Source organism: Mya arenaria, chromosome 3 (genome assembly GCF_026914265.1).
Source record: "Mya arenaria isolate MELC-2E11 chromosome 3, ASM2691426v1".
Lineage (NCBI taxonomy): Eukaryota > Metazoa > Mollusca > Bivalvia > Myida > Myidae > Mya > Mya arenaria.
The window spans coordinates 56,463,559-56,491,393 of NC_069124.1; the positions used below are offsets into that span (position 1 = coordinate 56,463,559).

General features: G+C 37.5%; 1 protein-coding gene across 6 annotated transcripts in view; it reads left to right on the forward strand.

Moving 5' to 3' along the window:
• The window catches only part of LOC128227140 (E3 ubiquitin-protein ligase MYCBP2-like), a 76,682-nt gene that overhangs the window by 47,605 nt on the left and 1,242 nt on the right, over positions 1-27,835 (forward strand). For 3 of the 6 annotated variants that reach the window (XM_052937380.1, XM_052937383.1, XM_052937385.1), the window contains 37 exons: positions 166-348; positions 1,055-1,226; positions 1,573-1,658; positions 1,874-1,990; positions 2,457-2,685; positions 4,120-4,247; positions 4,561-4,758; positions 5,237-5,345; positions 5,677-5,802; positions 6,461-6,652; positions 10,178-10,333; positions 11,949-12,056; positions 12,638-12,784; positions 13,016-13,199; positions 13,587-13,736; positions 13,970-15,503; positions 15,796-16,009; positions 16,233-16,444; positions 17,037-17,237; positions 17,475-17,615; positions 17,931-18,077; positions 18,280-18,370; positions 18,708-18,841; positions 19,049-19,114; positions 19,262-19,489; positions 20,822-20,965; positions 21,501-21,601; positions 22,386-22,536; positions 22,749-23,035; positions 23,292-23,499; positions 23,958-24,194; positions 24,590-24,722; positions 25,042-25,157; positions 25,758-25,949; positions 26,418-26,525; positions 27,159-27,368; positions 27,577-27,684. In XM_052937380.1, coding sequence (XP_052793340.1) covers positions 166-348; positions 1,055-1,226; positions 1,573-1,658; positions 1,874-1,990; positions 2,457-2,685; positions 4,120-4,247; positions 4,561-4,758; positions 5,237-5,345; positions 5,677-5,802; positions 6,461-6,652; positions 10,178-10,333; positions 11,949-12,056; positions 12,638-12,784; positions 13,016-13,199; positions 13,587-13,736; positions 13,970-15,503; positions 15,796-16,009; positions 16,233-16,444; positions 17,037-17,237; positions 17,475-17,615; positions 17,931-18,077; positions 18,280-18,370; positions 18,708-18,841; positions 19,049-19,114; positions 19,262-19,489; positions 20,822-20,965; positions 21,501-21,601; positions 22,386-22,536; positions 22,749-23,035; positions 23,292-23,499; positions 23,958-24,194; positions 24,590-24,722; positions 25,042-25,157; positions 25,758-25,949; positions 26,418-26,525; positions 27,159-27,368; positions 27,577-27,684 — 7,248 coding nt within the window. The remainder of the gene's footprint in view (positions 1-165; positions 349-1,054; positions 1,227-1,572; positions 1,659-1,873; positions 1,991-2,456; positions 2,686-4,119; positions 4,248-4,560; positions 4,759-5,236; positions 5,346-5,676; positions 5,803-6,460; positions 6,653-10,177; positions 10,334-11,948; positions 12,057-12,637; positions 12,785-13,015; positions 13,200-13,586; positions 13,737-13,969; positions 15,504-15,795; positions 16,010-16,232; positions 16,445-17,036; positions 17,238-17,474; positions 17,616-17,930; positions 18,078-18,279; positions 18,371-18,707; positions 18,842-19,048; positions 19,115-19,261; positions 19,490-20,821; positions 20,966-21,500; positions 21,602-22,385; positions 22,537-22,748; positions 23,036-23,291; positions 23,500-23,957; positions 24,195-24,589; positions 24,723-25,041; positions 25,158-25,757; positions 25,950-26,417; positions 26,526-27,158; positions 27,369-27,576; positions 27,685-27,835) is intronic. The other 3 variants (XM_052937384.1, XM_052937386.1, XM_052937381.1) reach the window with 2 other exon arrangements.

The following is a 27,835-nucleotide window of genomic DNA, read 5'->3' on the forward strand; positions in this document are numbered from 1 at the left end:
CATCACCACCACCACCACCACCACCACCATCATCATCATTATCATCATCATCATCATCATTGCCATTCTCTTCATTGTCAACAGCACTATAATTGTCTTTGTTGTCATATTTTTGTTATACTGCTCACGAATCACAGATATGTCTCTTGTATACACCTCATACAGGTTGAGGTAAAGGCTGTCCCCCTGGACCTGGAGGGAGATGACCTGAAGAGAATGAGGAGGTTGAGTCGACCAGATGAAGGCAGTTTGGCATTTGGGGGCCACCCCCCTCCCAGCCTGGAGACCATTTATGAGGTCACTGTGAAGGACAGAAAAGATGCCTTCCATTCCATCTGCATGATGAAGGTAATGTTTTGATACTAGGATCATTTGTGAATTTTTTTAAAAGAATGCAACCTCTATGAGTAAAATCGATTATGAATGGTTTTTTGTTTAAATTTGGTATCTTTGGCATACAGAAATACAAATTGAGTCTTTCATGTTGAATAGATTGAAGCCAAGATCTGTGTTTAAAATTTGAATAAAATGTTGAGAAACAAAAATGAAATTGAGTTTGGTTGGTGGTCACCAAGCTGGACAAGTGGGTTTTCCCCGGGTTCTCCGGTTTCCCCCACAACACAAGACCACACTCTCGCATACCATTGTGCTAAGGAGATTGACTTCATATAACATATGATAGATTTCTTCACACTCGTTATTAAATATTAATCGTTAAAACTAAAATTGAAATACTGAAAATATAGATAGGGTTATTCCATTTAAACATATAACCCCTGGGGAGAATGGCACTTTAAAATTATGCCAACCCCCTACAGAAGCAAATTTACCCTAGTGGGGTTCAAATAAGAGAAAAAAGACACCCACCTCTACACTATTTAAATAATTGCCTTCCCCCAAGGGTTATATGTTTTACTGGAATAGCCCATAGTAAATGTGTAATGTTCAATTTTAGCCTTATTTATATCATGAACAGAAAAGAGAAGGATAATAGGAAATATATTTTGTTGTTTATGCAAACATTTTTTAACTGAGTTTAATCCTTATTTTACAGGACTATGAAAACTACTCATTTGAAGAGTTACGTTGGGCAGCCCCCGCTGTGCCACGCCCTAGTGAGAACATGCTGGTACGCTCCGGAGAGGATGGAACATACTGTGCCAACTGGACACCTAGCAGTATAGGATTCTACAACATACTTGTGTCCATTGATGGGTTTGAGACTGGTATGTCACCTGATACGGTCATATTTCTATGCATGATGGATGATGGGTATTTTGATAACATTTGCTTGTGCTATTGGAGTTACATGTGCATAAATCTGTCAGAAATGTTTCGCATTAACATATATTGTGTTTGTCATTTACATTCGAAATGTTTATTAATATGTTTGAACATTCTCAATTATTATTAACTAGATTATGAAAAAGATGTGAAAGCCAGGAAAAGTAATTAATAGCTATTATTGTGTATCAATCAATACACATACTTGTCCATACACTGAATATAGACCTTAAACATAGGTGTATGCAATAATGCTATTAATTTGTACAATGTCTTGGTTCCTGCTAGGTGAGGTATACAAGGTTGAAGTTAAGGAGCCTCCACAGGGGGTCACCCCACCTTCCCAGACTCTTAAACGACAGCAACAAAAACAGGTATTTAACGCTGAAAAGAGCATGATAATTATTTCAGGCATTTTCAGAAGCCTGCCCTAGACATTTGTTACTATGAAGTCATCTTTGATTTTGAAAGGTTCAATATGAGAATATTTTTATGCAGTTATCTTTAAATGAGTTCATTCATTTTTCTGTATCGCTACATTTGCTTCCAATTCATTAATATTTTTATTTGTTTGTCACTGTGTTTTCAGATGCGTAAGTTTATAGCCAAGAACAGTGCTGGCCTGCGTGTGAGGACCAACCCCTCCCTCCAGAGTGAGCAGATCGGCATTGTGAAACCTGAGGGCATCATCTCCTTCATGGATGAGGTGAGAGAGGCCGTCATTAAGTATTGATGCACTGGGTATTTTTTTAGCTCAAACTCTTTAAAGACAACTTGCTTGTGTTGTGCTATGGGGATTGGTTGTTGTCTGTCGTCTGTTGTCAACAATTTGCTGGTTTATACTCTAGCAGCCACATTTCTTACCCAATATTCATCAAATTTGGTCAGATTGTAGGTGTCGGCTAATTTTAGGTCAAGTTACATGATGGGTAATGTCAGGTCAAAAAGTAAATTACCAGACCAAATTTAAGAAAGAATATTGTAAACATGCTATAAGGCACACTTTCTTCCCAATCTTGACCAAGCTGATCAGTATTTTTCTCCATGAATCTCGGTAAAATTTGATTATGAGAGACTTATCGGAAAAAAGTAGATCACTAGCCAAAGGAGAAATAATTGTAAACTCTAGTGACTATAGGCCACATTTTGTAAAACTCTTTCTATCTTCCTAGGTTCACAATGATGATGGAGTATGGCTGAGACTGAGTGCAGACAGCATCAAGGAGTGGTGTCACAATGGCTACTCAGATGCCTGGACACTACAGTACAACCAGCACCTTGGGAAAACCCTCCTGGTGCCCCTAGATGAGCCCAAGTCTACGTTTGATGAGATCCTGTCTGAAACTGTGAAGAAGTTTCAGATGTACAACCAGAAACCTGTGGTCACACAGACTACCCAGGGTATGTTAGAAGAAAAACTGTATTACATTTACAAAGTAAATTGTTTGTGTCTCATAAGCATCAACTTTGTCTGTGGTGTTGATTTTAGCCAATTGTTAAAGAATATGTGAGTGTGTGGTAAGTGTGAGTGTGTGGTATGTGTAAGTGTGTGGTATGTGTAAGTGTGTGGTATGTGTGTCAAAAAGGTTTAAGGATATCTGAGTGTGTCATAAAGGTTCAAGGATATGTTAGTGTGACTTTAAGGCTCAAGAACATGTGAGTGTGTCATAAAGGTTCAAGAACATGTGAGTGTGTCTTAAAGGTTCAAGGATATATGTGCCATTTAGGTTCAAGGATATGTAAGAGTGTCATAAAGGTTCAAGGATATTTGAGTGTGTCATAAAGGTTCAAGGACATGTAAGTGTTTAAGGACATGTTATTGTGTCATAAAGGTTCAAGGATATGTTAGTGTGTCATAAAGGTTCAAGGATATTTGAGTGTGTCATAAAGGTTCAAGGATATTTGAGTGTGTCATAAAGGTTCAAGAATATTTGAGTGTGCACAAAGGTTCAATGATATGTAAGTGTGTCATAAAGATTCAATGATATGTGAGTGTGTCATACAAGTTCAAGGATATTTGAGTGTATCATAAAGGGTCAAAGATATTTGCATGTGTCATAAAGGTTCAAGGATATTTGAGTGTGTCATAAAGGGTCAAGTATATTTGCATGTGTCATAAAAGTTAAAGGATATTTGAGTGTGTCTTAAAGGGTCAAAGATATTTGCATGTGTCATGAAGGTTCAAGGATATTTGAGTGTGTCATAAAGGTTCAAGGATATGTGAGTGTGTCATAAAGGTCCAAGGATATGTGAGTACGTCATAAAGGTTCAAGGATATGTGAGTACGTCATAAAGGTTCAAGGATATTTGAGTACGTCATAAAGGTCCAAGGATATGTTATTGTGTCATAAAGGTCCAAGGATATGTGAGTACGTCATAAAGGTCCAAGGATATGTGAGTACGTCATAAAGGTTCAAGGATATTTGAGTACGTCATAAAGGTTCAAGGATATGTGAGTGTGTCATAAAGGTCCAAGGATATGTGAGTACGTCATAAAGGTTCAAGGATATTTGAGTGTGTCATAATGGTTCAAAGGTGTTTGGGCGTGACTTTAAGGCTCAAAGAGATGTGAGTGTGTTGTAAAGGTCCATGGATATGAAATAAAACTATCTATCAGTTGTGTTTAAATCTTATAGACCTAAGTGGAACTTCATTTTCCCTTGCCATGAATCCTGTAATTTGAGATTTTTTTTGTCTCAAACTTTGAATTAAAGTTACAAATTATTTCATTCAATACAACCAAGTCCTTGTTGATTTGATAAAAAGTTGTTTGTTTCCTATAGCCATATTCTTTTTTTATGAAGCAATGTAACATTTGATCCATATGTTTTAAAGGTGGCCCTGGCATGTATGAGGTTGTCAAGTGTGGTTCGTTTGGCCATAACATCCGCAGTAGACCCAACCTGAAGGCCTCACCTGTGGGACGGATCACCATGGGCAACCAGGTCACTGCTACAGAGGAGGTTAGGTCATGTATATTGCTGATATGTAGATTATAGTTTATAAATTATTGATAGGAACATTATTAGGAGCATTAATAAGTAGTAAAATGTTGGGTAATAAAAAAATCAAACATTTAATACAACATTTTGAAAGTTAATTTGTTTGACTGTTAAATATTTTTGTTGATAAACATGAAGTTTATGACTTCCCATATTATATACTGTAAATTTGACTTTTGTCATGTTCAATATGATATACAAGGATTTAATTGTCAAGGAGATAAATTGATAATATGCTTGTGAATCCATCACCCTTGTGTCTCTGCATCTCTAGGTGGTGAACAGTGATGGTACGTGGGTACGTCTGGACAGTGACAGCGTGGAACAGTTCTGTCAAAACAAGGACGGAGAGGCATGGGCACTGGCTCGTTCTCGTGACAACACCCCATACCTTGTACATGAGTCCCAGCTAGGCGTCACCCAGCAGGCGTCAACCAAGGACCCCTTCGCTTTTAATGCCTTGCCAACACAGGTAGTGTTTTCTGTAATTTTGTTTTTAGAGCCTGTCAAAAATTTGTGGGTGTCCAACCAAGTTATGTAACAAATTCTTAAATATTGTCAGATTTATGACTCTTTGAATACTTAAAATTATGAGAATTTTTATGGTTTTGTTAATAAATTAAAAGATGTTCAAGATATAAAGTTCAAACTTTTAAGCTTTTTGAGACAAATTATATAGTTTATGGTCTAAAATTGTCAGATCAATGGCCCTTTGTATACTTCTGAACCGTTAATGACGATTGACAGATAAAACATATATATTGGTAGTTCTGATAGTATAAGGGTCTGCTAGTAGAAATAACATGCTGAAATCACTCTTTCTTCTGTACTGTTTGTTAGGACAAATGAAGGTGTGAACACTAGGTAATTGAGTTATTCCAGAAGGTTTAAATAATTTTGAGAGCTTCCGCATACCCAGTACATGTATTAACATGGTAGCCTGTTTACAGGTACAACAGGGGTTTGACTTTGGTTCCCCTGTAGGTCAGCGGTACCCGGTGTTTGGCCAGGACCAGGCACAGATGTTTGGGGGAAGGAGGGCTGCTGCTTACCCATTTAGTAAGTATAAAACTAAATGCTTCTTTTATGACCAATATGGTATATAACAAGGTGTGTCAGCCTAGTCGAAGGGGAATTGTGATTTGGGAATTGAACGTGAATGTACCAGTTTCATGTTAGTATTTGATTGCTGTAAAATTATTTAGATTTTGTTGTTGTAAATTCAAATATTATTTGTGATTTCTTTCATGTCTCATCATGTTAGATAATAACTTTTCATAAGTTAGATGTTATAAAACAAGGCACGAAACGCCAGTTTACATTATGGTAAGAATATGACTCAGTAGGTACACAATTTATCAAATACTGTAATGCATTTGTATTTGCACAGCTACCCAGACTTCAGTTGGAGGCTTTGGTTCCCCAGGAATGCCCATCCCTGGTTTTGGGGTCCTGCCCAGCTTTAGACAGTACCAGGACAGCGAGACGGGACGTACCTACTCCATGCCAGCATCAGGTAATCACATCATTATATGGAACCAGGGGCCATATTCAATAAACAACTTACAGTTAACTTACATTTAGAATATAATATGAGTGATTTGATTGGACTATAAAATAAATTGGGCAATAGACTGAATGGAACTGCTGAGGCATGTCTAAGGATAAGGATAAGAATTAAATTGAATACTGCCCTGGATAAGAGATGAATCTTGATTTGATTTCATTCTGATATTTAAATGATAACAATTTATAAATCAGACTTTTTGTTATGATATATGACAAAAAATTCTTGAAATAAAGCCACTGAATTTTTGCTCTCTATGAATATAAAAACAAGACTGTAGAATGTAAGACACTAGTTATTAGGAAATACAAAATTTATGTGTATGCTTATATTGGTTAAAGTCTCAAGGACTAAATTTGTCCAGTGGCCTGCAGCCAATTGTATAAAACGTTGATAAATTATCCTCACTGTCTCTTGGTCACTTTGCATATTTAAATGATTTGATTGGTTAATAGTAATTATTGGATAAATTTTGACCAATCAATGAATGTTTTTGCTAACTTTGGCAAATCAGAGTTAGCCAGTTTTTTTATAAAATTGGCTGCTGAACATTTCCGTAGCTGAGCTTTGATTCTTAAGTAGCATATTCACAATCTATGACCAACAGCCTCCCACTACCCCTATGGAAGCCAGGGTGTTTCTCCAGGCCCGCCATTTGGACCCCGTTCTGGTACCCAGCTTGTAACAACACGGGCTCCATCTCCTGGCTCACCCAAGTTCTCCCGTAAAGAGATGCAGGCTAGTGGGCTTCCACCAGACATTAATGTTTCATCCATGAAGGATCTTGTCAAGGTTCTTGGTACGTGAACAAGTTTGATTTTGGTTTTAATGTAAAATTTGAAATGGGCAGGGCATAGTATTGAGTGGTTAGGAAATAGTTTTTGTGTTTAAGGATTGTAAGATGACAATGAATTCAAAGTGCGTACATTATGTTTGAGGTCTTTGCTCAATTGTTTTTGATGATTAAAGTTCTTGCAGCATGCATATTATTTACAAGTGGGAGCCAACTTGCTGCTCTGGGTCCACCTTCAAAAACACCCTTTTTTGATTTTTAGACTCATGAAACAATACTGCAAAGCTTTATTTAAGGAATGAATTGCGGGGTTGATGTCATTATCGGGGTATGAACACAATTGGGCTGGTCTAAGTGTGTGGAGTCCAAAGGATCCCCGATAATGACATCAACCCCGCAATTCATTCCTTATATTTACACCAATAGTTCATTATTTTATTCAAGAAACGTTAAAAAAATACTTCATTTCATTTCGGATTACCTTTTAGTATTCCTTTCTTACCCATTCTGTAAATAGGACGACTCGACTGTTACCGGAAACATTTTTTTTAAATGACGTCACAATAAAGCGGGAAAAGATCAACCACTTGAAATTGCTTTTAAACATAAAATTGAAACACTTTTGGCAACAAAACGTTTATAATATAATAATTAAGCACTTTCTAAAATGTTGATTTATATTTTACGGGACCTGCTGACACAATACAAACAATAACAAGATCAATAGTTTTCAAGTATATTGTTATGCGATGAATTGCGATCCGAACATATCCGAAGATGTTGCGTTCATCGATTGATGAACGCAATTGCCGTAAGGCAGTTCATTTAAGGAATGGAAGTTGAGGTGTAAATATTGTATTGTATAATTTCTATTTAAAGAGCAATACTGGTAAAAATGTATGCATAGTATAACTGCTATGTGTGAAATACTAACATCTTGTACGACAGTGTTCAGCCCTTTGCAAAAAATAAGTGAATCAAAGATAATTATTAATATTTCATAATTTGCTTTTCTGACTTAAGTAAAACTGATCGTGTACTCACACTGACTTTTGATAACTTCAAAACATATGATTTCTTTGGAAAGTTCTCTGAAAAAAGTAAAACTGAAAACAAATGTTTATTTAATAGAGCTGGTTGCTCTATTAAATAAACATTTGTTTTCAGTTTTACTTTTTTCAATTCTTTGTTGACTGATATACATGTAATATTTTAAACTTGTTTGTATTTCTCTCATCTCACAAGCTTGCAGTCATATTTTGTTGAAGAAAACTATTGAGCAGTCACCAAAATGTAAACCACTTGTCTTTCTGTTACAATATTGTCTAAGGCTTTTACAGTAAATGAATATCATTTAATTGAATTGACATGGCGCTAAATCAGGTTAAGACTGCCCTTGATAATAACTATTTATCAAAAGAATATATTCAATCCAAGTCCATGTGTACTTATTTGTCCAGGAATATCACTTTACTAGTAAACTTCTGGATTGGTTTTACAGTTATGAATGATTATACAGTAGAAACTCACTAAACCGGAACTCCACAAAACCGGAATCCTCGGGATACCGGACTTTTTTCAGAGTCCCGGTTTTCCCTTCTATTTTCAATGTAAAAAATCCCTACAAAACCGGAACCCCGGAATTCCGGATACCGGACAAAAAATCGAGAAAATTTATAAGTTGTCAACGTAATTTTATCTCACAAAACCGGACATATATTTGTTCCAACATGTCAAAATGATTTTGTGTATTAGGAATTCGCGAATCGCGGGTCACTTTATTTTGACAGCCGGTGCGTTGTTAAATATTGCACCTGTGATGTTGTGTTAACTTGATAATCGATAATGGTGATTGCGCTGTGGATTGACTGCTGCACGATATTCAAACTTGTGAAAAGAAAATTGATTGAAACATTAATTTGTTTGTTGCAGAAAATAAAGAACTAGAAACGGTTATTAAGTGATCATTTTGGAGGGTTGTTTTATCTAAAGACTTCTATGATTGAATCAAATTAGAGCGGTGCGTTAACTAAACTATCAAACATCAAACATACTTAACAAGCATTAAATTACAGATAATCGGATAATTTGTTTGTTTGTTACTGAAATTAAGAAATTTGATCGGTGATGAAGTGGTCATTTTCGTGAGTTGTTTTATTTTAAGACTTGGAAAAAAAATGACAAGCACATGCACATTGATATATTAATGAATATATATTCTATGCATTATATCAAGTTACTTGAACCATTGTTGATGTAAAATCAATGTTATCTTTAATTGTTTTCATTTTATTCCAGTTTTCAACTTCCCTTTAAAGGTTAACTCAGTTAATATTTTGAGTAAACTTACTCCATACATCAAATCCTCTCTAAACCGGAATCCTCACTAAACCGGAAATTTTGCCTAGTCCAGACCTTGTCCGGTTTAGTGAGTTTCTACTGTATAAGGTTGGTTTGGCGTCATGTCAATTGGTGATTGACATCATATATCTTTACAAGATCACATTACTGTATGGTGAAATATTAAAGACGATGAGGTGCTGTAGGGTTTGCTTCCTACCACTGAGGTATTAGTTTTGAGAAGAACCAGCAGTCTGTTCTCTTAGTCTCTGAAAAACGTCAAAATTACTGGATTTTTGCTCTGGACTTGTATCAGCTTTCTTTATGAAGATGCTGAAATATATTGGTATAAACTGAACAAAATCCAAACATAACTACCCCAGGTAGTTAGAGCAGAGAAAGGTAACAACAAATCATAGACTTAGTGCATTATGTTATAAATACTGATATGTGGGTACTGGACAATGATGGTTAGAATTGTTGATTAAAGTTTGCGGATGCCGGGATTTGTCTTTAATGCGATACGCTGATGGTTTGTATCGCTGTGGTGAGTTGTGGAAAAGTAGTCAAATGTTTTCCATTTACCTCTGTATGTCTTGATAGTTTTTAGATGTTCAATCATGTAGGCAAATTGCTATGTAAATCAACTGGCATACAGTAAAGTTTCATTATCTGGCAACATACATACAATTCTATGATTAAAAAATAAATGGACTCAATTTTTTTTTTTGCACAATCAAGTAAGTTACAATATGGTTCACGGACATATACATGAATAGTTTTGTATGCTAAGGTTATAATCTAGAACTATGAAGGTATAACAGAGGTGGTGATAAAGGCATGGACAAAAATGGATGTTGTGGTTTCCATGTCTTCATTTAAAAGCTTGAGTCATGATGGTTTGCAGTTCTCTGTCTGGTCTTATGTTGTAAATTATTGTGAAAATCTTCCATGAAGGCTAAACTTTACCATGATAATTGCCTCTGCCTACTGCCTATGCCCTGCTTTAGGATTAAAAATGGAGCGAAGAACATAATACCTTTGCATAGATTCCTTCTTTTTACCCACTAAGACAGTCAGACAACCACACTGCCATGACCTTGCTTTATTCATTTAACACAATTTTCAGGGTATACTCCATAGTTCAGTTCTTTTCTATTTTTTGATGACTGTGTTGTTATGCCCCTATAGGCCAGGCCCAACAAGACCAGCTTGAGGCTTCCAACCTTGATTGGGGTCAAGGTCATGAACTTGGTTTCCATACCAACTGGAGTATTCCGTTTGGAGGCAAGGAGTACCGAGCACTGACTCGGGCTCTGAGCCCTAAAAAACTAGCGCAGCTCATAGGTATCTGTAACTCTTGTTGTTTAAGACCAGCCTCATGTACCATTGTATATAATGCGATGAGATTTTTTGATATGCCTTTTTTTATAAGCTTTGTAGAAACACATTAGCTTGTCAGTTTTTGGAGATTTTTTTTAAGGTTTTGTTGTCATTTGGCATGGATGTTAGTATTGTTCCAAAACCTTGATTATTGACCATAAACAAAAAAATATTATGATAGATACTAACATGATACATATAGAGCACAGTCATGTTCACAGTGCCGAATGTCAGTTGGCATAACTATGAGTAATAAGTCCCATTACTCCACTAACATTTCTCTGAGTTATTACATCTCTTGGTCAACTGAGGAAAAATGGATAGTCTTTAGCACCCACTTGCTGTGCTGGTATGGTAGAGTGAAGAATTTTGCTAAGCATTTTGTCAAGAAATTATCACACCACATTTTGTTTTGATATGTTCCAGTATAGAATGGCATGATAGAGAGGGCAGCTTACATCTGTTCATGCATTTGTTCGGAAGATGGGTAGTTTTTCTGTTCTTATCATACGCTAAGAGGGTCTGTTTAAAGAGATTTTTGTCTAATTCAGTGATTGATACAACTGTGCTTAACTTGATAATATTTTTGTAATAACACAGCTTATTTCATTGAAAACATTGTATCGACAACCATTTTGTTTTCATTACACCTGCTGAGTTTTTTTTATAAAGCACTACCTTATTGTACTATCATAGGTTACACAATACTTGCGCTTACTGTGCAGGGGTTACATTTGAAACATGCCCTCTCTTTTTATTAGGACAAGTACATAATGTTTTCTTTGCTTTTGTTATTTTAGTTATTGTATTTATTATTTTCATGTAATGTGTTCCATATGTCATGCTATTGTTGTACTATATTATATATTTTTTGTGTGTTTGGTATTGTCATTTTTCAGCAACCATTTATAGATGTAACACTTATGATTAACTTATTTGTATTTGTACTTCAATTAGTAATAAGATTTATCTTTCCCACCTTTTAAAAATAGTTAATCTCATAGTAGGAGTATTTGCTTTTGTAAATTTACCAAAGATACAATGAAGTGCTTTATACCATTCATTGTACAAATGATCACATATGTTCTTTTAAATGTTTTAAATACTTGAAAGAAATTATTTTGTTGCTACAAGTTAATGCTTAGACTTGCCTTATAATCCTGGGACCTGTTTCAATAAGATATCCTAGTCTTACACTGCTTGGGAGTGCTCTGGAACACCCGTCAAGTTACGGGCAGAATCTATACGAAATGTGCTCTGAAAATATTTTTGAAATACATTTTAAGCCAAAAAACAAGGCTGTGAAATTGACAAACTTAAGCCTTACTATCTTTATTGAATCAGGGCCCAGCATAGAGGATGAGATAGGCCTAAGTGTTCACCTCTTACCAAAGATATGTGGGTTTAAACTCAATGGGGGATGCTTAAAAAGTGTTCCAGTTCTATTTTCTACCCATGAAATAGCATTGAGAATCATTCATGTAAGCTTACAGCTGTCTTTACAATTGAACAATGATGTACATGTATGTATAAACTAAAATAAATCTACTCCAACTGTCATCTATGATGTATATTCCAGGAGAGAGTCAGGCCAATGGGAATGGCCCCACCCCAGTCCCCAGCCCCCCATCCTCGCCCAAGAAGCCCTTGTCACGAAGTAACAGCCCACAAACCGGGCTTGATAAAGGTATTGTTTAACAAAGTTAAGTAATGAATCATTTTGTAGGTTCTGTCATAAAACTCTGAAAATTTGAAGCATATACACATGAATTAGCCAGTATGAAATCATGGTCAGATGGTGGCACTGCAATGGTTCTGCGGCAGTTACTTCCTTCTGCTTTACAGTCAACACTGCTGTTACGCCATACATGTGATGATTATAAAAAAACTGAGTTCAAAATATTTATTTATTTCAAATAATTTAGGTATGAAATATTCATTTTTTAAGCAAAACAATACGGCAATGAGATAAAAAAAGATCCTTTAAAAGTGATTAACTAAAATCCAGCTATTTTTCTTCTATGGTGGCAGGGATCATCTGTTTTTCAAGGAAATTATTACTACATAGGAAATCGACACTACTGTGTATAGAGTAGATAACAGGGCTTGCATGATTATTACTAATTTTGAATTAAAAAATAAGTTGACTATTTTTAGGCTTTGAAAATGAGCAATTATACTTGAAAGTTATTCTGTAGTTATACCCCAGTCTACATCCTGTATTATTCTCAATAATTATAAAGCAAATATTTGTACTTTGTCATACAGGATCCCCTCGATCAGGAAGCCCAATAGCCCGTAGTGGGAGTCCAAAGCAGTCCTTCTCGCCTTCCCGTATGAACTCCGTGGTGTCAGGGGGGTCAGATAGCTCCCAGTTTGTGACCCCACCCAGTAGCCCTCTCACCACAAGGAAAGGTGGGTAGTTACATGAAGTCATGGAGTAAAGTTTATATTACTTAATTTATTAACCATTTATAACTTTTAGTTTTGGATTGAACATAAGATAATATGATTATTATTAATATCATTCTTTTAGAAAATGTATAGCTTACTACTAATTATTGTGGATTATTTGTCCACACAAGCCATGGTCTTCTTACTGTTTTGTAAATAAATCTTGATAAAAAGAAGTTGTTGGTAATTCAGGTCAGTTGCGTAAGGAGGCCTCTGTGGACCGGGTATCAGTGTCCCCTCCCCCACGGCCTTCTGTTAGTGACCCTGGGGCCAGGCAGGGCTCCCGAGATGAACTTGACGGTGACCTGGGGCTAGGCCCCAACCAGCGGAAGGAGGGCTCAGTCAGTCCACGGTTCTCCTCTCCTGGAAGACGCAGGTTAGTCTAAGATTATATATCATGTGTTTAAGTAGAAATAAATTATTAGGAGAATCTTTAGAGAATACAGCCTCATAGCGATTGTTGAATTCAAGAAGATGCAATCAATTTTTGGCAAACTTGGCCATAAACAATCAAATTTTTAAAATGCTAGAATATTTTTTCATGCCTATTATCATTTTTGATTGCTAGAAAATAATATTATTTTTTTTAATGAGACTTTTCTCCTAAAAAGTAATATATTATACATATTGTTCAAATAGTTAAAAAATGGTAATCAAGTTCAATTGAAAGCATATTGATATTCATAGAAGAAACATGAACATACATGTATAGTCCTGAGATCAAGTTTTTCCCATCATATAAGATATTCTCATGTCATTTCAGTCCACAAGGCAGTCCTGGGCGGTCAGGCAGCCCCCATCTCCACTCTAGTCCCTCAAGAGCCCAAGCAGGGTCCCCATCTGTCAGCCAGGGGGCAGATGGAGTCAAGGTTGCCTTCAACATTGGGGCTTCTAACAAGGAAGATGCTGGCAGGTTAGTGTTTGACAGTCAAAACTTATGGGTTCAATGTTAACTTGACAATTTGTATTATTGTTGCAATAGAATATTAGCAAGATTCAGGATACTGTAGATTTATTTGTTTGAACTGGTCTAAATTGGTGTCTATTTGTTTTTGTTTTTTACTACATACTGATAGTACTTTTACGCTTCATTTGGTCCTATTTTTATTTGACATTTATTGAATGTGTCCACCTGAATATTTTTAGATTATCACCAAAGAACATCAGAAAGGACAGAGGTCGGACATTGAGGTCAAAGCGGGACAGGGCCAATTCGCCTTCTCAGCGAGACTTGACACCTATTGCCCGGGCCCGGGCATTCTCTGCTTCAATGGTGATGGACCGGCCCAAGCATCACACCCAAAAAGCCATGTCACCTTCTGTCGCCGAGGCCCTTAGGGCTGTGTTTGCAGCCTTTCTATGGCACGAAGGAATCGTGCATGATGCTATGGCCTGTGCTTCATTCCTAAAGTTTAATCAAAACCTCACCAAAGAAATGTCATCTTTCAGTAAATCAAGTAAGAAAACTGAGAAAACCAGGCAGAGGCACGCTACTGACTCCAGTAAGGATCAATCAAAAAAGAAGGAAAATATTAACGAACCAAGGGTGAGATTTAAATTAGAATCAAAAATGAAGGGTGATGAAAAACCTGAGACTCACTTCTCAGATTCAGAGAAGAAGAAAGACCAAATAAGAATGAAGTCTGATGCTAAAACCTTAGAACATTATGTGTTGCCAGAAAAGCCTTCAGTTTCTGAGAAGGAACCACAGTTGCCACCAACACTTCAGCACCTTGTTTACTTCTGGGATGAGTTGTCATTGGCTACTCAGAAGGTTATAATACAAGAGCTGGTGTATCCTAGTCCTGCAATTGCTGTTAAGAGCAAGAAGCCAGAAAAGAAAGATGAGAAAAAGGATAAGGAGAAGAGGTCTAAGAAGAAAAAAGAGGCAAAGCATGTTGGTAGAGGAGGAGATTTCCTCTTTGGTCAGGCACTTTATGGGCCTGTTGCAGATCGGGAGTCAAATTGTGAACTTTGTAATGGGATGTTTCCCCACCCAGTGACCTACCACATGAGACACGCCCACCCTGGTTGTGGTCGTCATGCAGGGGGTAAGGGATACAACAGTGGGGGTAACTTCTGTGATGGTTGGGCTGGGAATTGCGGAGAGGGTGGGGTAGGGGGCAGCAGCTGGTACCTCATCTGTGACCTGTGTCGGGAGAAATACTTGAAGGAGAAACGTCAAGCCCAAAAGGAGAAAGATAAAGTAAAAAAAATGAAAAAGAAAGGTGGAATTTCTCGTCAGCAGAACATAATGTTACCTGTGGAGGCGCATATTGTGCTGAAAAATAATGCCATGTTCTTGCTGGACCTTGCCAGTGCATCCGGCTTCCAGCTTCCCACTCAGTCATTGAAGAAACAGTCGCCAACGAGAAATGAGCTCTTGTTACCAATAGTAACAGAAGAATACAGAATGGACCTTAACATGTTCCCACAGGTTCCCTTCCAATTCCTAATACGACAGAGTGCCCAGAGCTCAGACTCAGCTTTTGCTGATGACTTCTTTATTGATAACGAAGATCGAGTTCTAGTGAGGTCGGGCTCTCTCAGCATCCACAAACCTGTGTCATACCGTCCCCGTTTGCCCACAGAACCCCTTCACAGCCCACTAGCCAGATCTGGGTCACTTGGGAAAGATGCCAGGCCATTATCAACTTGTCTGCCTGCTACTAGTCACTTAGTGAGTTTCTTGGACATATATTATTAAAAGTTTGCCCAGTAATTAGCCATCATTGATTTTCTTTCGATATCAATAGACTGAGAAAGATTAGCATTGACTTGTTTGATTTAAATAGGTTAATCTTTGCTGTATGTTAGTTTCACAATAAGATGCCATCATAGTGGTAAGGGGCTGTAAATAGATTATCAGTGTGCATTCAGAATAAGTTAAATTCATTGGCCCCTAAATCTGGCCTAAACTTTATGACTTTTCCACCTGAAATGAAAGCCTTCCAACTCTTCTCAATTACTAGGATGGTCACTCAGAGTCTGATGCCAGTCTGATGATGAACCCCCGTAGTGCAGGAACCAGTCCGGACTCTGACCCCGAGGGATCAAAGAAGGGGCCATTCCAGAGGAGTGTGTCAGAGATCGTGTCAGACGATGACAGCTCTAACTCACAGAACAAGGGTACCCTGGGGAGGCTGTTTGGATCTCGTAGAAGAAACAACAGTGGTGGAGTAGGAGGTAAGTACTGTGTGTTTCTAGCCATCAAGTTGTCTCAAACATTCACATAAACTTAGTTGCTTACATCGTTTTCAACATTCAAAAAATAGATAATGAATTGTTTTGAAATTTGAAAAAATGTTAAGAGAAGTCTGTATATATCAGTCAATCTTGTAGGTAAATGAAAATGTGCCCTCAGACAAAGACTTCTGTCTACATCCAAATTTCTTGTGCTTCTACCTAGATGGAGGCACACTGTTGAAGCACCCATCAGCAGCCATGCAAAAGCTCATCAATTCAGTGAAGGAAGATCGTGGTATTCCTATGAACCCCCAGGAGCGAGCCCTCACCCGCCCCGTTATGTCGTTCATCGTACAGAGACACGATCTTGATGGCCTACAGCTAGCAATGAGGCAGGCTCTCCGCAAGTCTACATGCCGGGTCTTTGCTTTACAGGTGAGTCTGCATGCAGAGGTGTTAAACGTTTCCTTCATGGAGAAGTGGCCGCATCAGTTGCCGCTAGTTCAACCAATGTTATATATCTTTAGAGTAAAAAGGTATATCTATGAGGCTATGGATAGAGGGGTAAAAAGGCTTATCTATCAAGGAAATGGTTAAAGCCAAAATGCAAATAGGAAATGTTTGGACATGCATGTAAATATTGATTATTAATTGATCATTAATTGGTTGTCAGTCCTAATAATCGATAGTAAAAAAAATGATCTTATTTCAAACCTTATTGATAACCAAGTCAAAATGATATCAAGCGAGGATGCGAAACTTTTACTGATATTTTCCATATATAAAAAACACACCTTTTAGGGTTTAAATGTAAATGATACAGTAATGCATAAAAGTTTCATGTGTCTTAAAATAATGTTTGTCTTTATATGTTACAAAAATGCTAATTCATTAAAATATATGCTTTATATATATGTATATATTTATGGAACATCTGTTGTTGTCTATTCCTCTTTTGTTGATGCAACATCCCTCCCAAAATAATTTGACAGAACAAATTATACGATTTACTTGTCCCATATTCTAGGCCATGAACTGGCTGTTACGTACCGTCACCAACGCGACCTGTATCCATGACCTGCTGTGGTTCTTTGTCTCGGCCCTTGCTCGTCAGGATGATGATGAGGATGAGGCCCCAGAGGAGGGAAAGGATGGACAAAAGAATGATCCTCCCGCTGTACCTCCACCTGCACCCAAGGAGAAGAAAGATCCAAAGAAGGAACAAGAGGTTTGTGGTTGAATGATGAGCTTGTTGTTAAACATTTTGATTTATTCATTTCACTGAATATTTTCTATTTACTCTCAGTATGATGAAATGGCATGATAGAAAAGCTCACTATATTTGAGCGACTGGACCGACTTATGTTCATAGTCTAACATGACTGTCATCATTTCAGAAGAGGACTTGTAATGGCATAGACAAAACCAATCATCATGTTGAGTTAATCTTTTTTTTTTCCTTCAGGAGGTGCCAGTGTGTGAACACCCAATGTCAGACATCACGATAGCAGGGAAGGCAGTTGAACCCCTGCCAGAGTCCTTTCACACCCTGCTACAGAGTATAGCAGATGTCACGATGTCTCTACCCCTGGGCTCTGTTATACAGGTATATTTGATGTTTTAATAAGTCAATGATTGGACATACATTTTAATAGCTTAATTTACACATGATGTCATTTGGATTGGAATGCATGTTGTCTTAGGTTACCATAGTTGCAAAACAAAATAAGAACCATAAATAACCCTTTCGATAGACTTATGATATTTCTGCAATGTGTGTTCTAAATATTAACTTTACAATGGACGCTTGTAATGAGATTCAGTTTCAAAGTACATGATCACTCCGATGCTAGAATGTGAGTTCAAACTCAATGGATGTTTGTTAAGCTGAACCTTCTTAGGAACCCCCAATGTTTTACAGCAAATGGCGTTGCGTTGTTTCTGCATGAAGTTTCATCAGTCTGACCACCAGTTTCTGTACGAGAGTCACGTGTTCAGCAACATCTCCCAGATCCTCAGCAAATCAGATGAGCTCGCAGAGGAGGCCAAGAACGGAGTGGTTGAAAAGGTTGGTATTTACTTAAAGAAGGAAAGTCAATGGTTATTATGTAGCTTGGAATACTTTTTCACAGGAGTATTGGCTTTAATGTATCTAACCCGATTATCCATTCAGTTTGGGCTAAAGATGAAAAAAAATATTGCTTTGCACTTTAAGTCTAGGACATTAATTGTGAGCAAAATATATTTATGCCCACATGATGGTGTTACAGTGCAGCTACAAGGTGATCACCCTGAAGGACCTGACCCCCACTGCTGAGATCAAGGCTTCTAGTAGACAGGCCATGATTGCAAGCCTCACAGGTATGATTGCCTACTATAATTAGAAAGCGTTAATTTGACAAGATCAAGAGAACATAAGCTGATATGGGTTTTGTTTAAGTTCATTCTGAAGGTCAGAAAATGGGTCTCATGTTTTGTATGACAAAGTAAAGGAATGTGCCGATGTTCCCTGGTTTAAATTGAACTGCTTTATAAAGACAATGGGCGTAAGGTGTTGCAAGGCTCATTAATGTTAATTTTTACCACCTCTGATTGAAAAAATGGACGAATATTGGCCTCAGTTTGTGATATTCTGTTAAATTACCGGTATATGGTAATGGCAACACAATTTACTATTTACCGCATTTTTGTTTTGTAGACAACTCTACGGAGACTTTCTGGGAGAGTGGTGATGAGGATAGAAACAAGGTGAAGACCATCACCATCACTTGCCAGGGTCAGGCCAATCCCCGTATCATCTACATACATGTGGACAACACTAGGGATCTGGGGGTAAGTGGTAGATATTCATCTTACAAAGGTTTGTATACCATTAATACAGTAACCTACAAATTGACCTACATGTACATTATGTAATTTGTATATGGTAATAAAACTTTTTTGTGTATCAAGTTTTAATGACTATTTGGATATCCAAATATTTAACAACAACAAAAAAAAGTTTTTTTTTTTTTATTTTGAATATTATCTGTATTCCAGAGTAAGGTATCGAGCGTGACCTTTCATGCTGGTCCTGCTGCCGAGGATTTGAAGAAGATGATGCAGGTCAGTGTAAATTATGATAATTTTCTTTCATGACGGGTGCTTTATTAGCTATAGAATCAGCAATATGAAATTATGAATTTGAATCATAGCTAAACAAAGATGTTTGAGGTAAATTCAGCAATTCAAATCAATTATTTTTATGTGCAGGTTGAGGTGGACACTCGCCACATTGGCTGGCTGAACTGCCCAATTGCAGAGGAGGAATGCCGTGTCCTGCAGGTGTCCATGCGAGGTCCTGACCATAGTTTGAGGGTCAGACAAGTGAAGGTCCTAGGGGACAATTTGGAACTCCAGCCCCGGCGCTCCATGGCTCAAATACAACAAGCAAACTGTGAGGCTGAAACACTGAGGGTCTTTAGGCTTCTTACTTCACAGGTAAGAAATATTTTGATTCCAGATTTTTACCTTTTATAGTAAGAAAGCGATGTGATCATGTTTGGGAAACCCTAGTGCTCCATGGCCTAGATAAAGCACTCAATTATGGGGCTGAAACACTGTAGGTTCAGGCTTCTAACTCATATAAATAATCTGTCCTGATGAAAAATTAATTACAGTAAAACTGCGGTCGTTCGATCAGGCGGTCGTTCGAGAACGGGCGTTCCATCGAGGTCGGAGCTTGGTCCCGAACTTTTTTTCTTCTATTCTCATACAAAATATACCTACGCTGCATCAAAACCTAATTATGTTGAGGAGTCGAGCAATATACTCGGTCCCAAGTACACAAATCATGCACAAAACCTTATGGCTCCCTCGAGGTCATAATTTCACTTTTTCCCGAACGTGTGTTCCAAAATAAACAAACACTTGCTAGGTATTAAAATTTTCGCAAGTTGTAAAAATTGCAATGACAGTTGAAAAACAAATTGATAAGGTGTGAAAAAACGTTTAACACTGTTAACGCATGACCGATATTAGTTGATATGAGCATTTAAGAAGATAATTATGAGAAGTTAATTGTGAGGAATGTAAATGAGTAATAAAAAGATGAATAAACACTACCATATCAATCCAGCATCGGAATCTCTGAAAAGAATTCCTTCTTGTTCCTTTGCTTTGAAATATTGCAATTTTGTAAAAATAAAAATTTATATTTATTCATTTATTGATATTTCTTTTATATTTAGTATACATATAGTATACGACAGCCTTTGAACATATGAGCGATTTCCACAACGCAACACATAATTGGTGTCTTAGTAAACAGACGACTTCAAACTTCAAATACACTGAAAGATATTTCATAACAGACTGGAGATTTGAAAATCGGGTCGTTCGAAACATCAGTTCCCTCGAGGTTTAGGCTCGGTCCCCGGCAACCTCGAGCGATCGCAGTTTTACTGTATTTATTAAATGAAGACAGATGAAAGTGCTCATGTACAATTTTCTGATGCGAAGGTGTCAATAGCTTAAATTAGTCAAGCCAACATTGAGGCTGAGATTTTGAGCACTCCAGGCTTCTCACATTTAAGGTTAAATATTACATTATAGTTAGTAGCATATGGATTAGAAGACAGGATAAGATACTCAGGGGAAATTTTTAAGTCTTATTCTGATGGTCATTTACTGGGACAAAATTGGTCTGAGTTAGTGAAACAGAGGGTATTCACAGGCAAATAAGGTCCGTTGCATTCTATTTTAAATGTGATTGTGAACATACAATTTATTTCTTTAATTTTACAGTATAAAAATGTGTTGTTATCCATGTAGGTGTTCGGCCGCCTGATTGACCGTCTGGACAAGAAGTCTCCAGACACACTGGACCTTCACCTGGACAGTGACCCTGACCTTAAGGAGCACATGGTTGGCATTCTCTTCAGCCGCAGTGGAAAACTCTCTCATCTACAGAAACAGGTAGGATTATTTAGTTGCAATGATTTAAAAATAGCTTGTCTGTTTTTCAAAGAATATAAGTCGAGATATTGTGATAGCCTTGGTATTGTAGGAGGCCGAGTGCAAAAACCTTGCTTTGGCCAAAACTCTGAAACTGTTTAAGTTGGAGAACGCATGTTCCCAGAAACGCTATGCACCTGTAGCAAAGCCCATTACTCTTGGGCTTTAATAATATTTTAGTTATAATCATTTTCAACAGAAATCTGTTGTCATGTTCAATAATTTGATGGTAGTTTCAGAATTATTAAATATGTTCACATTTGGCATTAAGCCTATTTGTAATTATGTTATGAAATTTGCTCTTAATTGTTAACTATTAAGATTTCATAACGTTGCAAAACATTGGTAAATTATCATATGAAGAACGGAGCAAAACCTGGTGAAATTGTTAATAGCCAAAAATAGGACCTTACCATTTAAGATCAATCTTCAATACAATACAGTATAGCATAAATTATGGCAGATGTACATGCACAATTGTGGTTTCTTTTGGTAGGTGTGTTCACACATCGTGCAAGGCATCAAGAAGGAGACAATCCGTGTACGGGATGAGTGGGAGATGGCTCTGCTGCTCAAACAGGACCTCCAAGAATCTAGGTGGGAAAATGGGCTCTTTTTCAATTTGTTAGCTTATCCACGTTGCAATTAGCACAACATAAATACTATAAAGCAAAAATATGTTCTGACAGGATAAGTGGGAGATATTGAAAGTTACTGGGTAAGTAGGTGAACCAAAATCAGATATACAGGGTAAAAGGATTATTGTATATCAGACTTGAGCATGATAATGCTGCCTGTGCCATGGTTACTGTATGCCAAATCAGGTCACCTACTAACCGAGAAATGTTTTTCTCCCACCTCTGATAAGTAGATCCAATAATTTAACCATGCTAGAAATTCTTATCTTGCCGACGGGCGAAGATAAAATGCCCATATGGAACTTCTTTTTAATGGTCACCACATTGTAATTACCTCCCTTGTTGAAGATGTCGTCTGTAGCATCATGAAAACCTTGTCTTGTGGCAATATTTAGAACGCTAATTAATTATTTCTCGCTTCAAATGTCACCATAAAACAGTTTTCACGCACCTATCAAGAAATAATGCTTCATTCTCCTTAGAACTATTTAAAGACCGATTTGACTATTAACATAATCTGAATCACTGCGCGCATATCTATGACAACAACGAATTATCGCTCCAGCAAAAAATACAGTTTTACTTAATTTTGTTTAACTGAGGTGGAAGAAAAAGCATCTACCATAGCCGCTCGTGTAAGATAGGTTCATCCCGACCCTCGCGCAGGGTGTCTAAAGTGGCAAGTATGCTACTTTGTTTAATAGAGTGCTTAAATAAAACTTAACTTTTGTTACTTGTTACAGGTCAAATGACATGTTCTGTTTTGAGCTGGTATCTATGGTGATGGCATTGACAGGATCAGGTGTGGGTAGAGCGTACCTTGCCCAGCAAAGTGGTCTGCTGAAAGACCTGTTTTCCCTTCTGCATACAGCCTCACCTAGGGTTCAGAGACAGGTAATTTAGACAGTTTGATGAAACACAAATGATCTCTGTAATCATCGTAGCATGTTTCTAGTATGTAACTCCTCCTTAAATAGTTGTCAAGTTATTTCCCTTGACCAAATATGAAAAAAAAAGAACTAGGGAGTATTTGTATTCACTTCGTATACATTTAAGTATTACAAGTATATGTATTGTCTATAAAAAGTCTGTAATGTTTTTATCAGGTTGTGTCAGTGTTGAGGCGGGTGTTACCAGACGTTAAACCCCAGGCCCTGGCCAATATTCTCGTTGTTCCCTCCCTTCCTCCAGTCGAGTACAGCATTGTCTCCCTTGCCAGTCGGGAGGATGGGGACCGCTCCTTTGATCCGACCCGCCCCTGTATCCTGGATGTGTTCCTAGCGTGTATTGCTAAGGCTCTCACTGTGCAGTCCAAGGTCAAGGCTGCTGGGCCACACAAAGGTGTCACCTCCATCACACTGGCCGAGTGCCTCACTGATGCCTCGGGCATAGAGTTAGTATCTGTGTTAAGTTCTTCCCATATTTTTTGTTACGATTTTAGCATTGCTCTTGTGTGAATGTACAGTTATCTTTGCACTTTGTGTTTCTTAATGTTGAAACATGAAAAATAAACAGTAGAAATGAAGCATGAGAGCAGACCTAAGCCTGAACCTTAACATAACGGGAATCTGAAATAACATAACTCTGGCAAATTATTTGGATTACATCTGGTGTATATTAATATAACATTCTTGACTCATTTTTTCCAGAGCCTCAAGCCCAAGATGGTGGCTACGGGGCTCCATGTCAGCTAACCTGGCCAACAGCATGATAGCGCTGATCCAAGACATGGCTGTGGGCACATTGTCTGAATTATGGAACTCAGTGACAAAGGCTGCAATTGCAGAGGCTATTCTCTCCCTCACAAAACTACAGGAGGGGCTGAGGACTCCACAGGCCTGCATCAAGACTCCCACTGTAAGGGTTATAGGGCTTACTTTTATTTGATTGTTGTTAAGTATTGCTGTAAGAAAAAAGTATGTCTACTTAAAATGAGTGATGTATTCTGACTAAGTTTTTCCAGTTAGAGAAAGGTTTTAGAACTGCATTCCACACAGTACTTAAACGGTCATAGAAATTAGACTTTTGTTTGATCAAGCCCAAATTCTTAAATTATTGCTTGGCATCAAATTTTTTTAAAAAGCCCTGCTCTATAAAATCCAGAATTTGCGCAAGCTCACAAAGCATTTCAACAGTGTAGGGCTTGCGGGTGTAGCCTGTGCTAATTTCACCACTGCTAAAAATCAACTTATGTTAAATTATTTGCTTCAGTGATGTTGTTGCATAGAATCAACATAGAAGTTTCCTTCTGAATAGTTTTTATGCACATTTTCAAGTATCCCATTATATATTAGTAACACATCACTTTTCCTTAGATGTGGTTGGCCCTAGCGTCCCTGTGTGTACTGAACCAGGACCATGTTGAACGTCTCACCTCGGGCGAGTGGGTGTCAGGCCCTGGGGGAACCCATGGACAGCCTCGCCCAACATGCGATAACCATGATGATGGGGAGACACCCGCCATCATTCTGTGTACAGAGTGTGGGAATCTGTGTGCTGACTGTGACCGATTCCTCCATCTTCACAGGAACAAAAGATCACATCAGAGACAGGTATAAGAGATTCATTGTGCTTAGAGAATGAGATGTTTTATGCAAAGAAGTAATGTATACTTTGTTTAATTGAACAAAGAATATATAGTCAAAACTCTCAATGAAGTACTTTGAGATAACGAACTGTCAATAGAACCGAAAAACAGAACATGTCAAACTAAATCCAACACATTTGAAAAAAGCTCGACATCCAGAACATTGAGGTTACGGAGTTCGACATAGCAAGTTTCAACTGTATAATAAATAAACAAAATAGAAGACAATACCAGTTAAACATTTTACAAAACTTTCAACCATAATGGAATTAATGATGAAATACATCTTATATGGAATATTAATTGTATTTGTTAGTGTGTTTTCATGGTGTGACTAATAAATTTTGTTTTCTACACCAGGTGTTTAAGGAGGAGGAGGAGGCCATTAAAGTGGATTTGCATGAGGGGTGTGGTCGCACCAAGCTGTTCTGGATCATGGCTCTGGCTGACAGTAAGACGCTCAAGGCCATGGTGGAGTTTAGAGAGGGAAAAGGTACGTACATGTACGGCTAATGTTTGGGGTTGTCAGTCATGTAGCTTAAAAAGGGTCCAGGCAACTCCTGTAAGATATATTTATATGCATAAAACATATGAATGTGTGTATTTTCAAATATTCTACATATACATGTTATTCCTCTGTAACATTTGTATTTCTGAACTTGCTATTTGAGTAAGCTGAAATTGTATCCATCAATCCTTTACTGATCTAATTCTAAATTTGTTATCATATATAATAAGGATTAATCTCATTTCACCATGTATAGATCTCTATTTATTGCATGTTTGTGAACATCCACTCTTCCTCCCTCCAGAAAAGTCCTCTGTTACCAAGGGTAAGGCGGCACTGGGCACGTGCAGATTCTGCGGGGCCACGAGCAGCACAGGCATTCTAGCTATAGGCAATGTCTGTACAGATAAGGAATGCCAGGTACGCTAGGGATATTTTGTGATAGTCATTCTCTTACTAGAGCAATAATGCTATGCGTACACCACTCTGGTTTGATTGCCCAGATTTTGAGCGCAAACAGCGAAAATTTCAGCTAATCATAGGTGCTTCACCATTTTCTATTTGTAGATTCGCTGGGAAATGGCAAACCGTGCTGATTGCCTAAAGTCATTGAAAAAGAGTCTAACAAACACAATTTAGATAATGTATAATGTAATGAGCCTTTTGATTGATCAACATTGTTATCATATAACTGATTTATAGTTTTGCACTCGATTTTACAGTTTTTGAATCAGAGGTTTGATTTATCATTGTCAAACCTTTGATGAATGAGAATGACAATTGTAAGCATTTTAACTTTAATTTTACATTGTAGCTTTAATACATTTATGATGGCAATTAGAAAAGTCAAGCTGCCAGAATTGCGTATGATATATTATCATTCAATAGATAAAATGATAATGACACTGTTGTTTTTCATCTGCTCCTTATTAAAACAGTAATCCTAATCAGTCTCAAAATTGTAAAGAATGGGTAAAAGCAATAATGAGGACTTGTTTTAGAGAGCCCTGTCTTTTTTAGGTGAATGCTGAGAATGCGTGTAGCAAGACGTTATCCTGTGGCCATCTGTGCGGGGGTATACGGGATGAAAACCCATGCCTGCCCTGCCTACACCAGTGTCGTGTGGACGATCGTGAACACCTCAAACAAGACGCAGACGACATGTGCATGATATGCTTCACCGAGGCCCTGTCTGCTGCTCCTGCCATTCAGGTGCGTTTATGTCATGGGCTATATTTGATGTTATCAAGCATGGGGTGTGTATGGCCTAAAATCATATGTAGATCTGATATTCACTTGTAAAATAGAGTACCACAAGAAGCTAACAATAGCAAAAAGTTAAAACACCTGTTTTGAGATGTCTCCCCATAGTATCATCCAATCAAGTGGCTTGGTTTTCAATACAAGAAGTCTATTTCATGTAGAATGTTAACTCAAAATATAATTTTTGTCAATGTACATGTACAATCAGATATGTGGAACAACGTTTATTTTGGTTAGAACTTAAATATTCATATTTTAAATGTGATTTCTTCTTTCATAAAAAAATATTCTATGAAAGTTATAAGATTATTATGATTTATTGTTGTTAAACTTGTAAATCTAGCTCTAAATGTTTCATTCTAATTTCCGAGGTAAAGCAACAATTGTTTATACATATATGCCTCCTATCTATTTCAGTTGAAGTGTGGTCATGTGTTTCATCTACCTTGTGCCAAGGAAGTCCTGCAGAATAGCTGGGTTGGACCTCGCATAACATTTGGCTTTTCTCTATGCCCAATTTGCAAGGTACCCTTTTTAAAAAAAAAAAAAGTAGCTCCATATGTCTTGTTCATTTATGGCTGCCACCATGAAGTGCATGACAATTAAGAATAATCAGATGGAACTGTAAAAGCCTTATATTAATGTGACACCATTTCGTGTAATCTATCATGCAGTTTTAGTCTTGTCTTAGCTGTGAACTTCAACATAGATTGTATGTGGTAAAAATCTGCTTTCCAAATAGATAATAACATGGTTCAAAACTGACTCAAGTAGATATTATACAAGTATTTACTTGTTAACTGTGAAATATACCAAAAACTCCCTAAGACCATAGCCGAGGTCAATAAAGATTTTGCAGTCAATATGAACTGCATATTGTACAGCTAAGAAATAAGTAACTGTTTATTACATGATACATGATACTGCAAGATATATTATGACGTCATATGTTGAACTGTTGCCGGTCTATAAAAAGATTGGTCAATATTGCGTTTTACTTTGTCTATGACAATTGCTTTTCGTCCAATAATGGACAGTTTATTTAAAGATTTTGTACATCTTAAACATGATACATAGCTGCATCCGAGTTGTTGATTACTGAACAGATAAAAATCTCATGATAAAGCTGTACATGAACTAACACAAGTCTTTCTACAGTGCAATATAGACCACCCCGTTCTGCGTTCCATTCTTCGACCCATACAAAACCTGTACGAGGATGTGAGACGTAAGGCCCTCATGCGACTTGAGTACGAGGGGCTTCACAAGGCGGAGGCCATCACTACCCCAGGGGCAAGGTTCTACAAGGACCCCGCAGGGTTCGCTATGGACAGATATGCTTACTATGTCTGCTACAAGTGTAAGAAGGTATGATCACTGTTTCTGTTCAATCATCTTTGTGAAGGGCTTTTTATGACCATTTTTGTGTGTGTTGATATGTATAATACTAGCTGAGCATTGTTATTAAGAAATACTATGTGTATATTTCATGAGCTTTATGAAAGAGTGATATGCCAGTTTATGGACTTATTTTTACCCAAACCTTTAACCTAAGACCATACTAATTTGGTTCCAGGCCTACTACGGAGGAGAGGCGCGCTGTGATGAGCAGGCCGGGGTTGGGGATGTATATGACCCCCAGGAGCTTGTGTGTGGGGCCTGCTCTGACGTCACCATGGCACAGGTAAGTAGGAGAAACAATTCGGGTACAAAAGTTTGAACACTTGAATGGCTCTTTGATGAATAGTTTCAAGTGTTTTCCTTATGATCTGGGGAGCATAACTGAAGGCAAAAGTTGTACTGATAGTCAGTATTTTGTACATTTGTATTTAGCA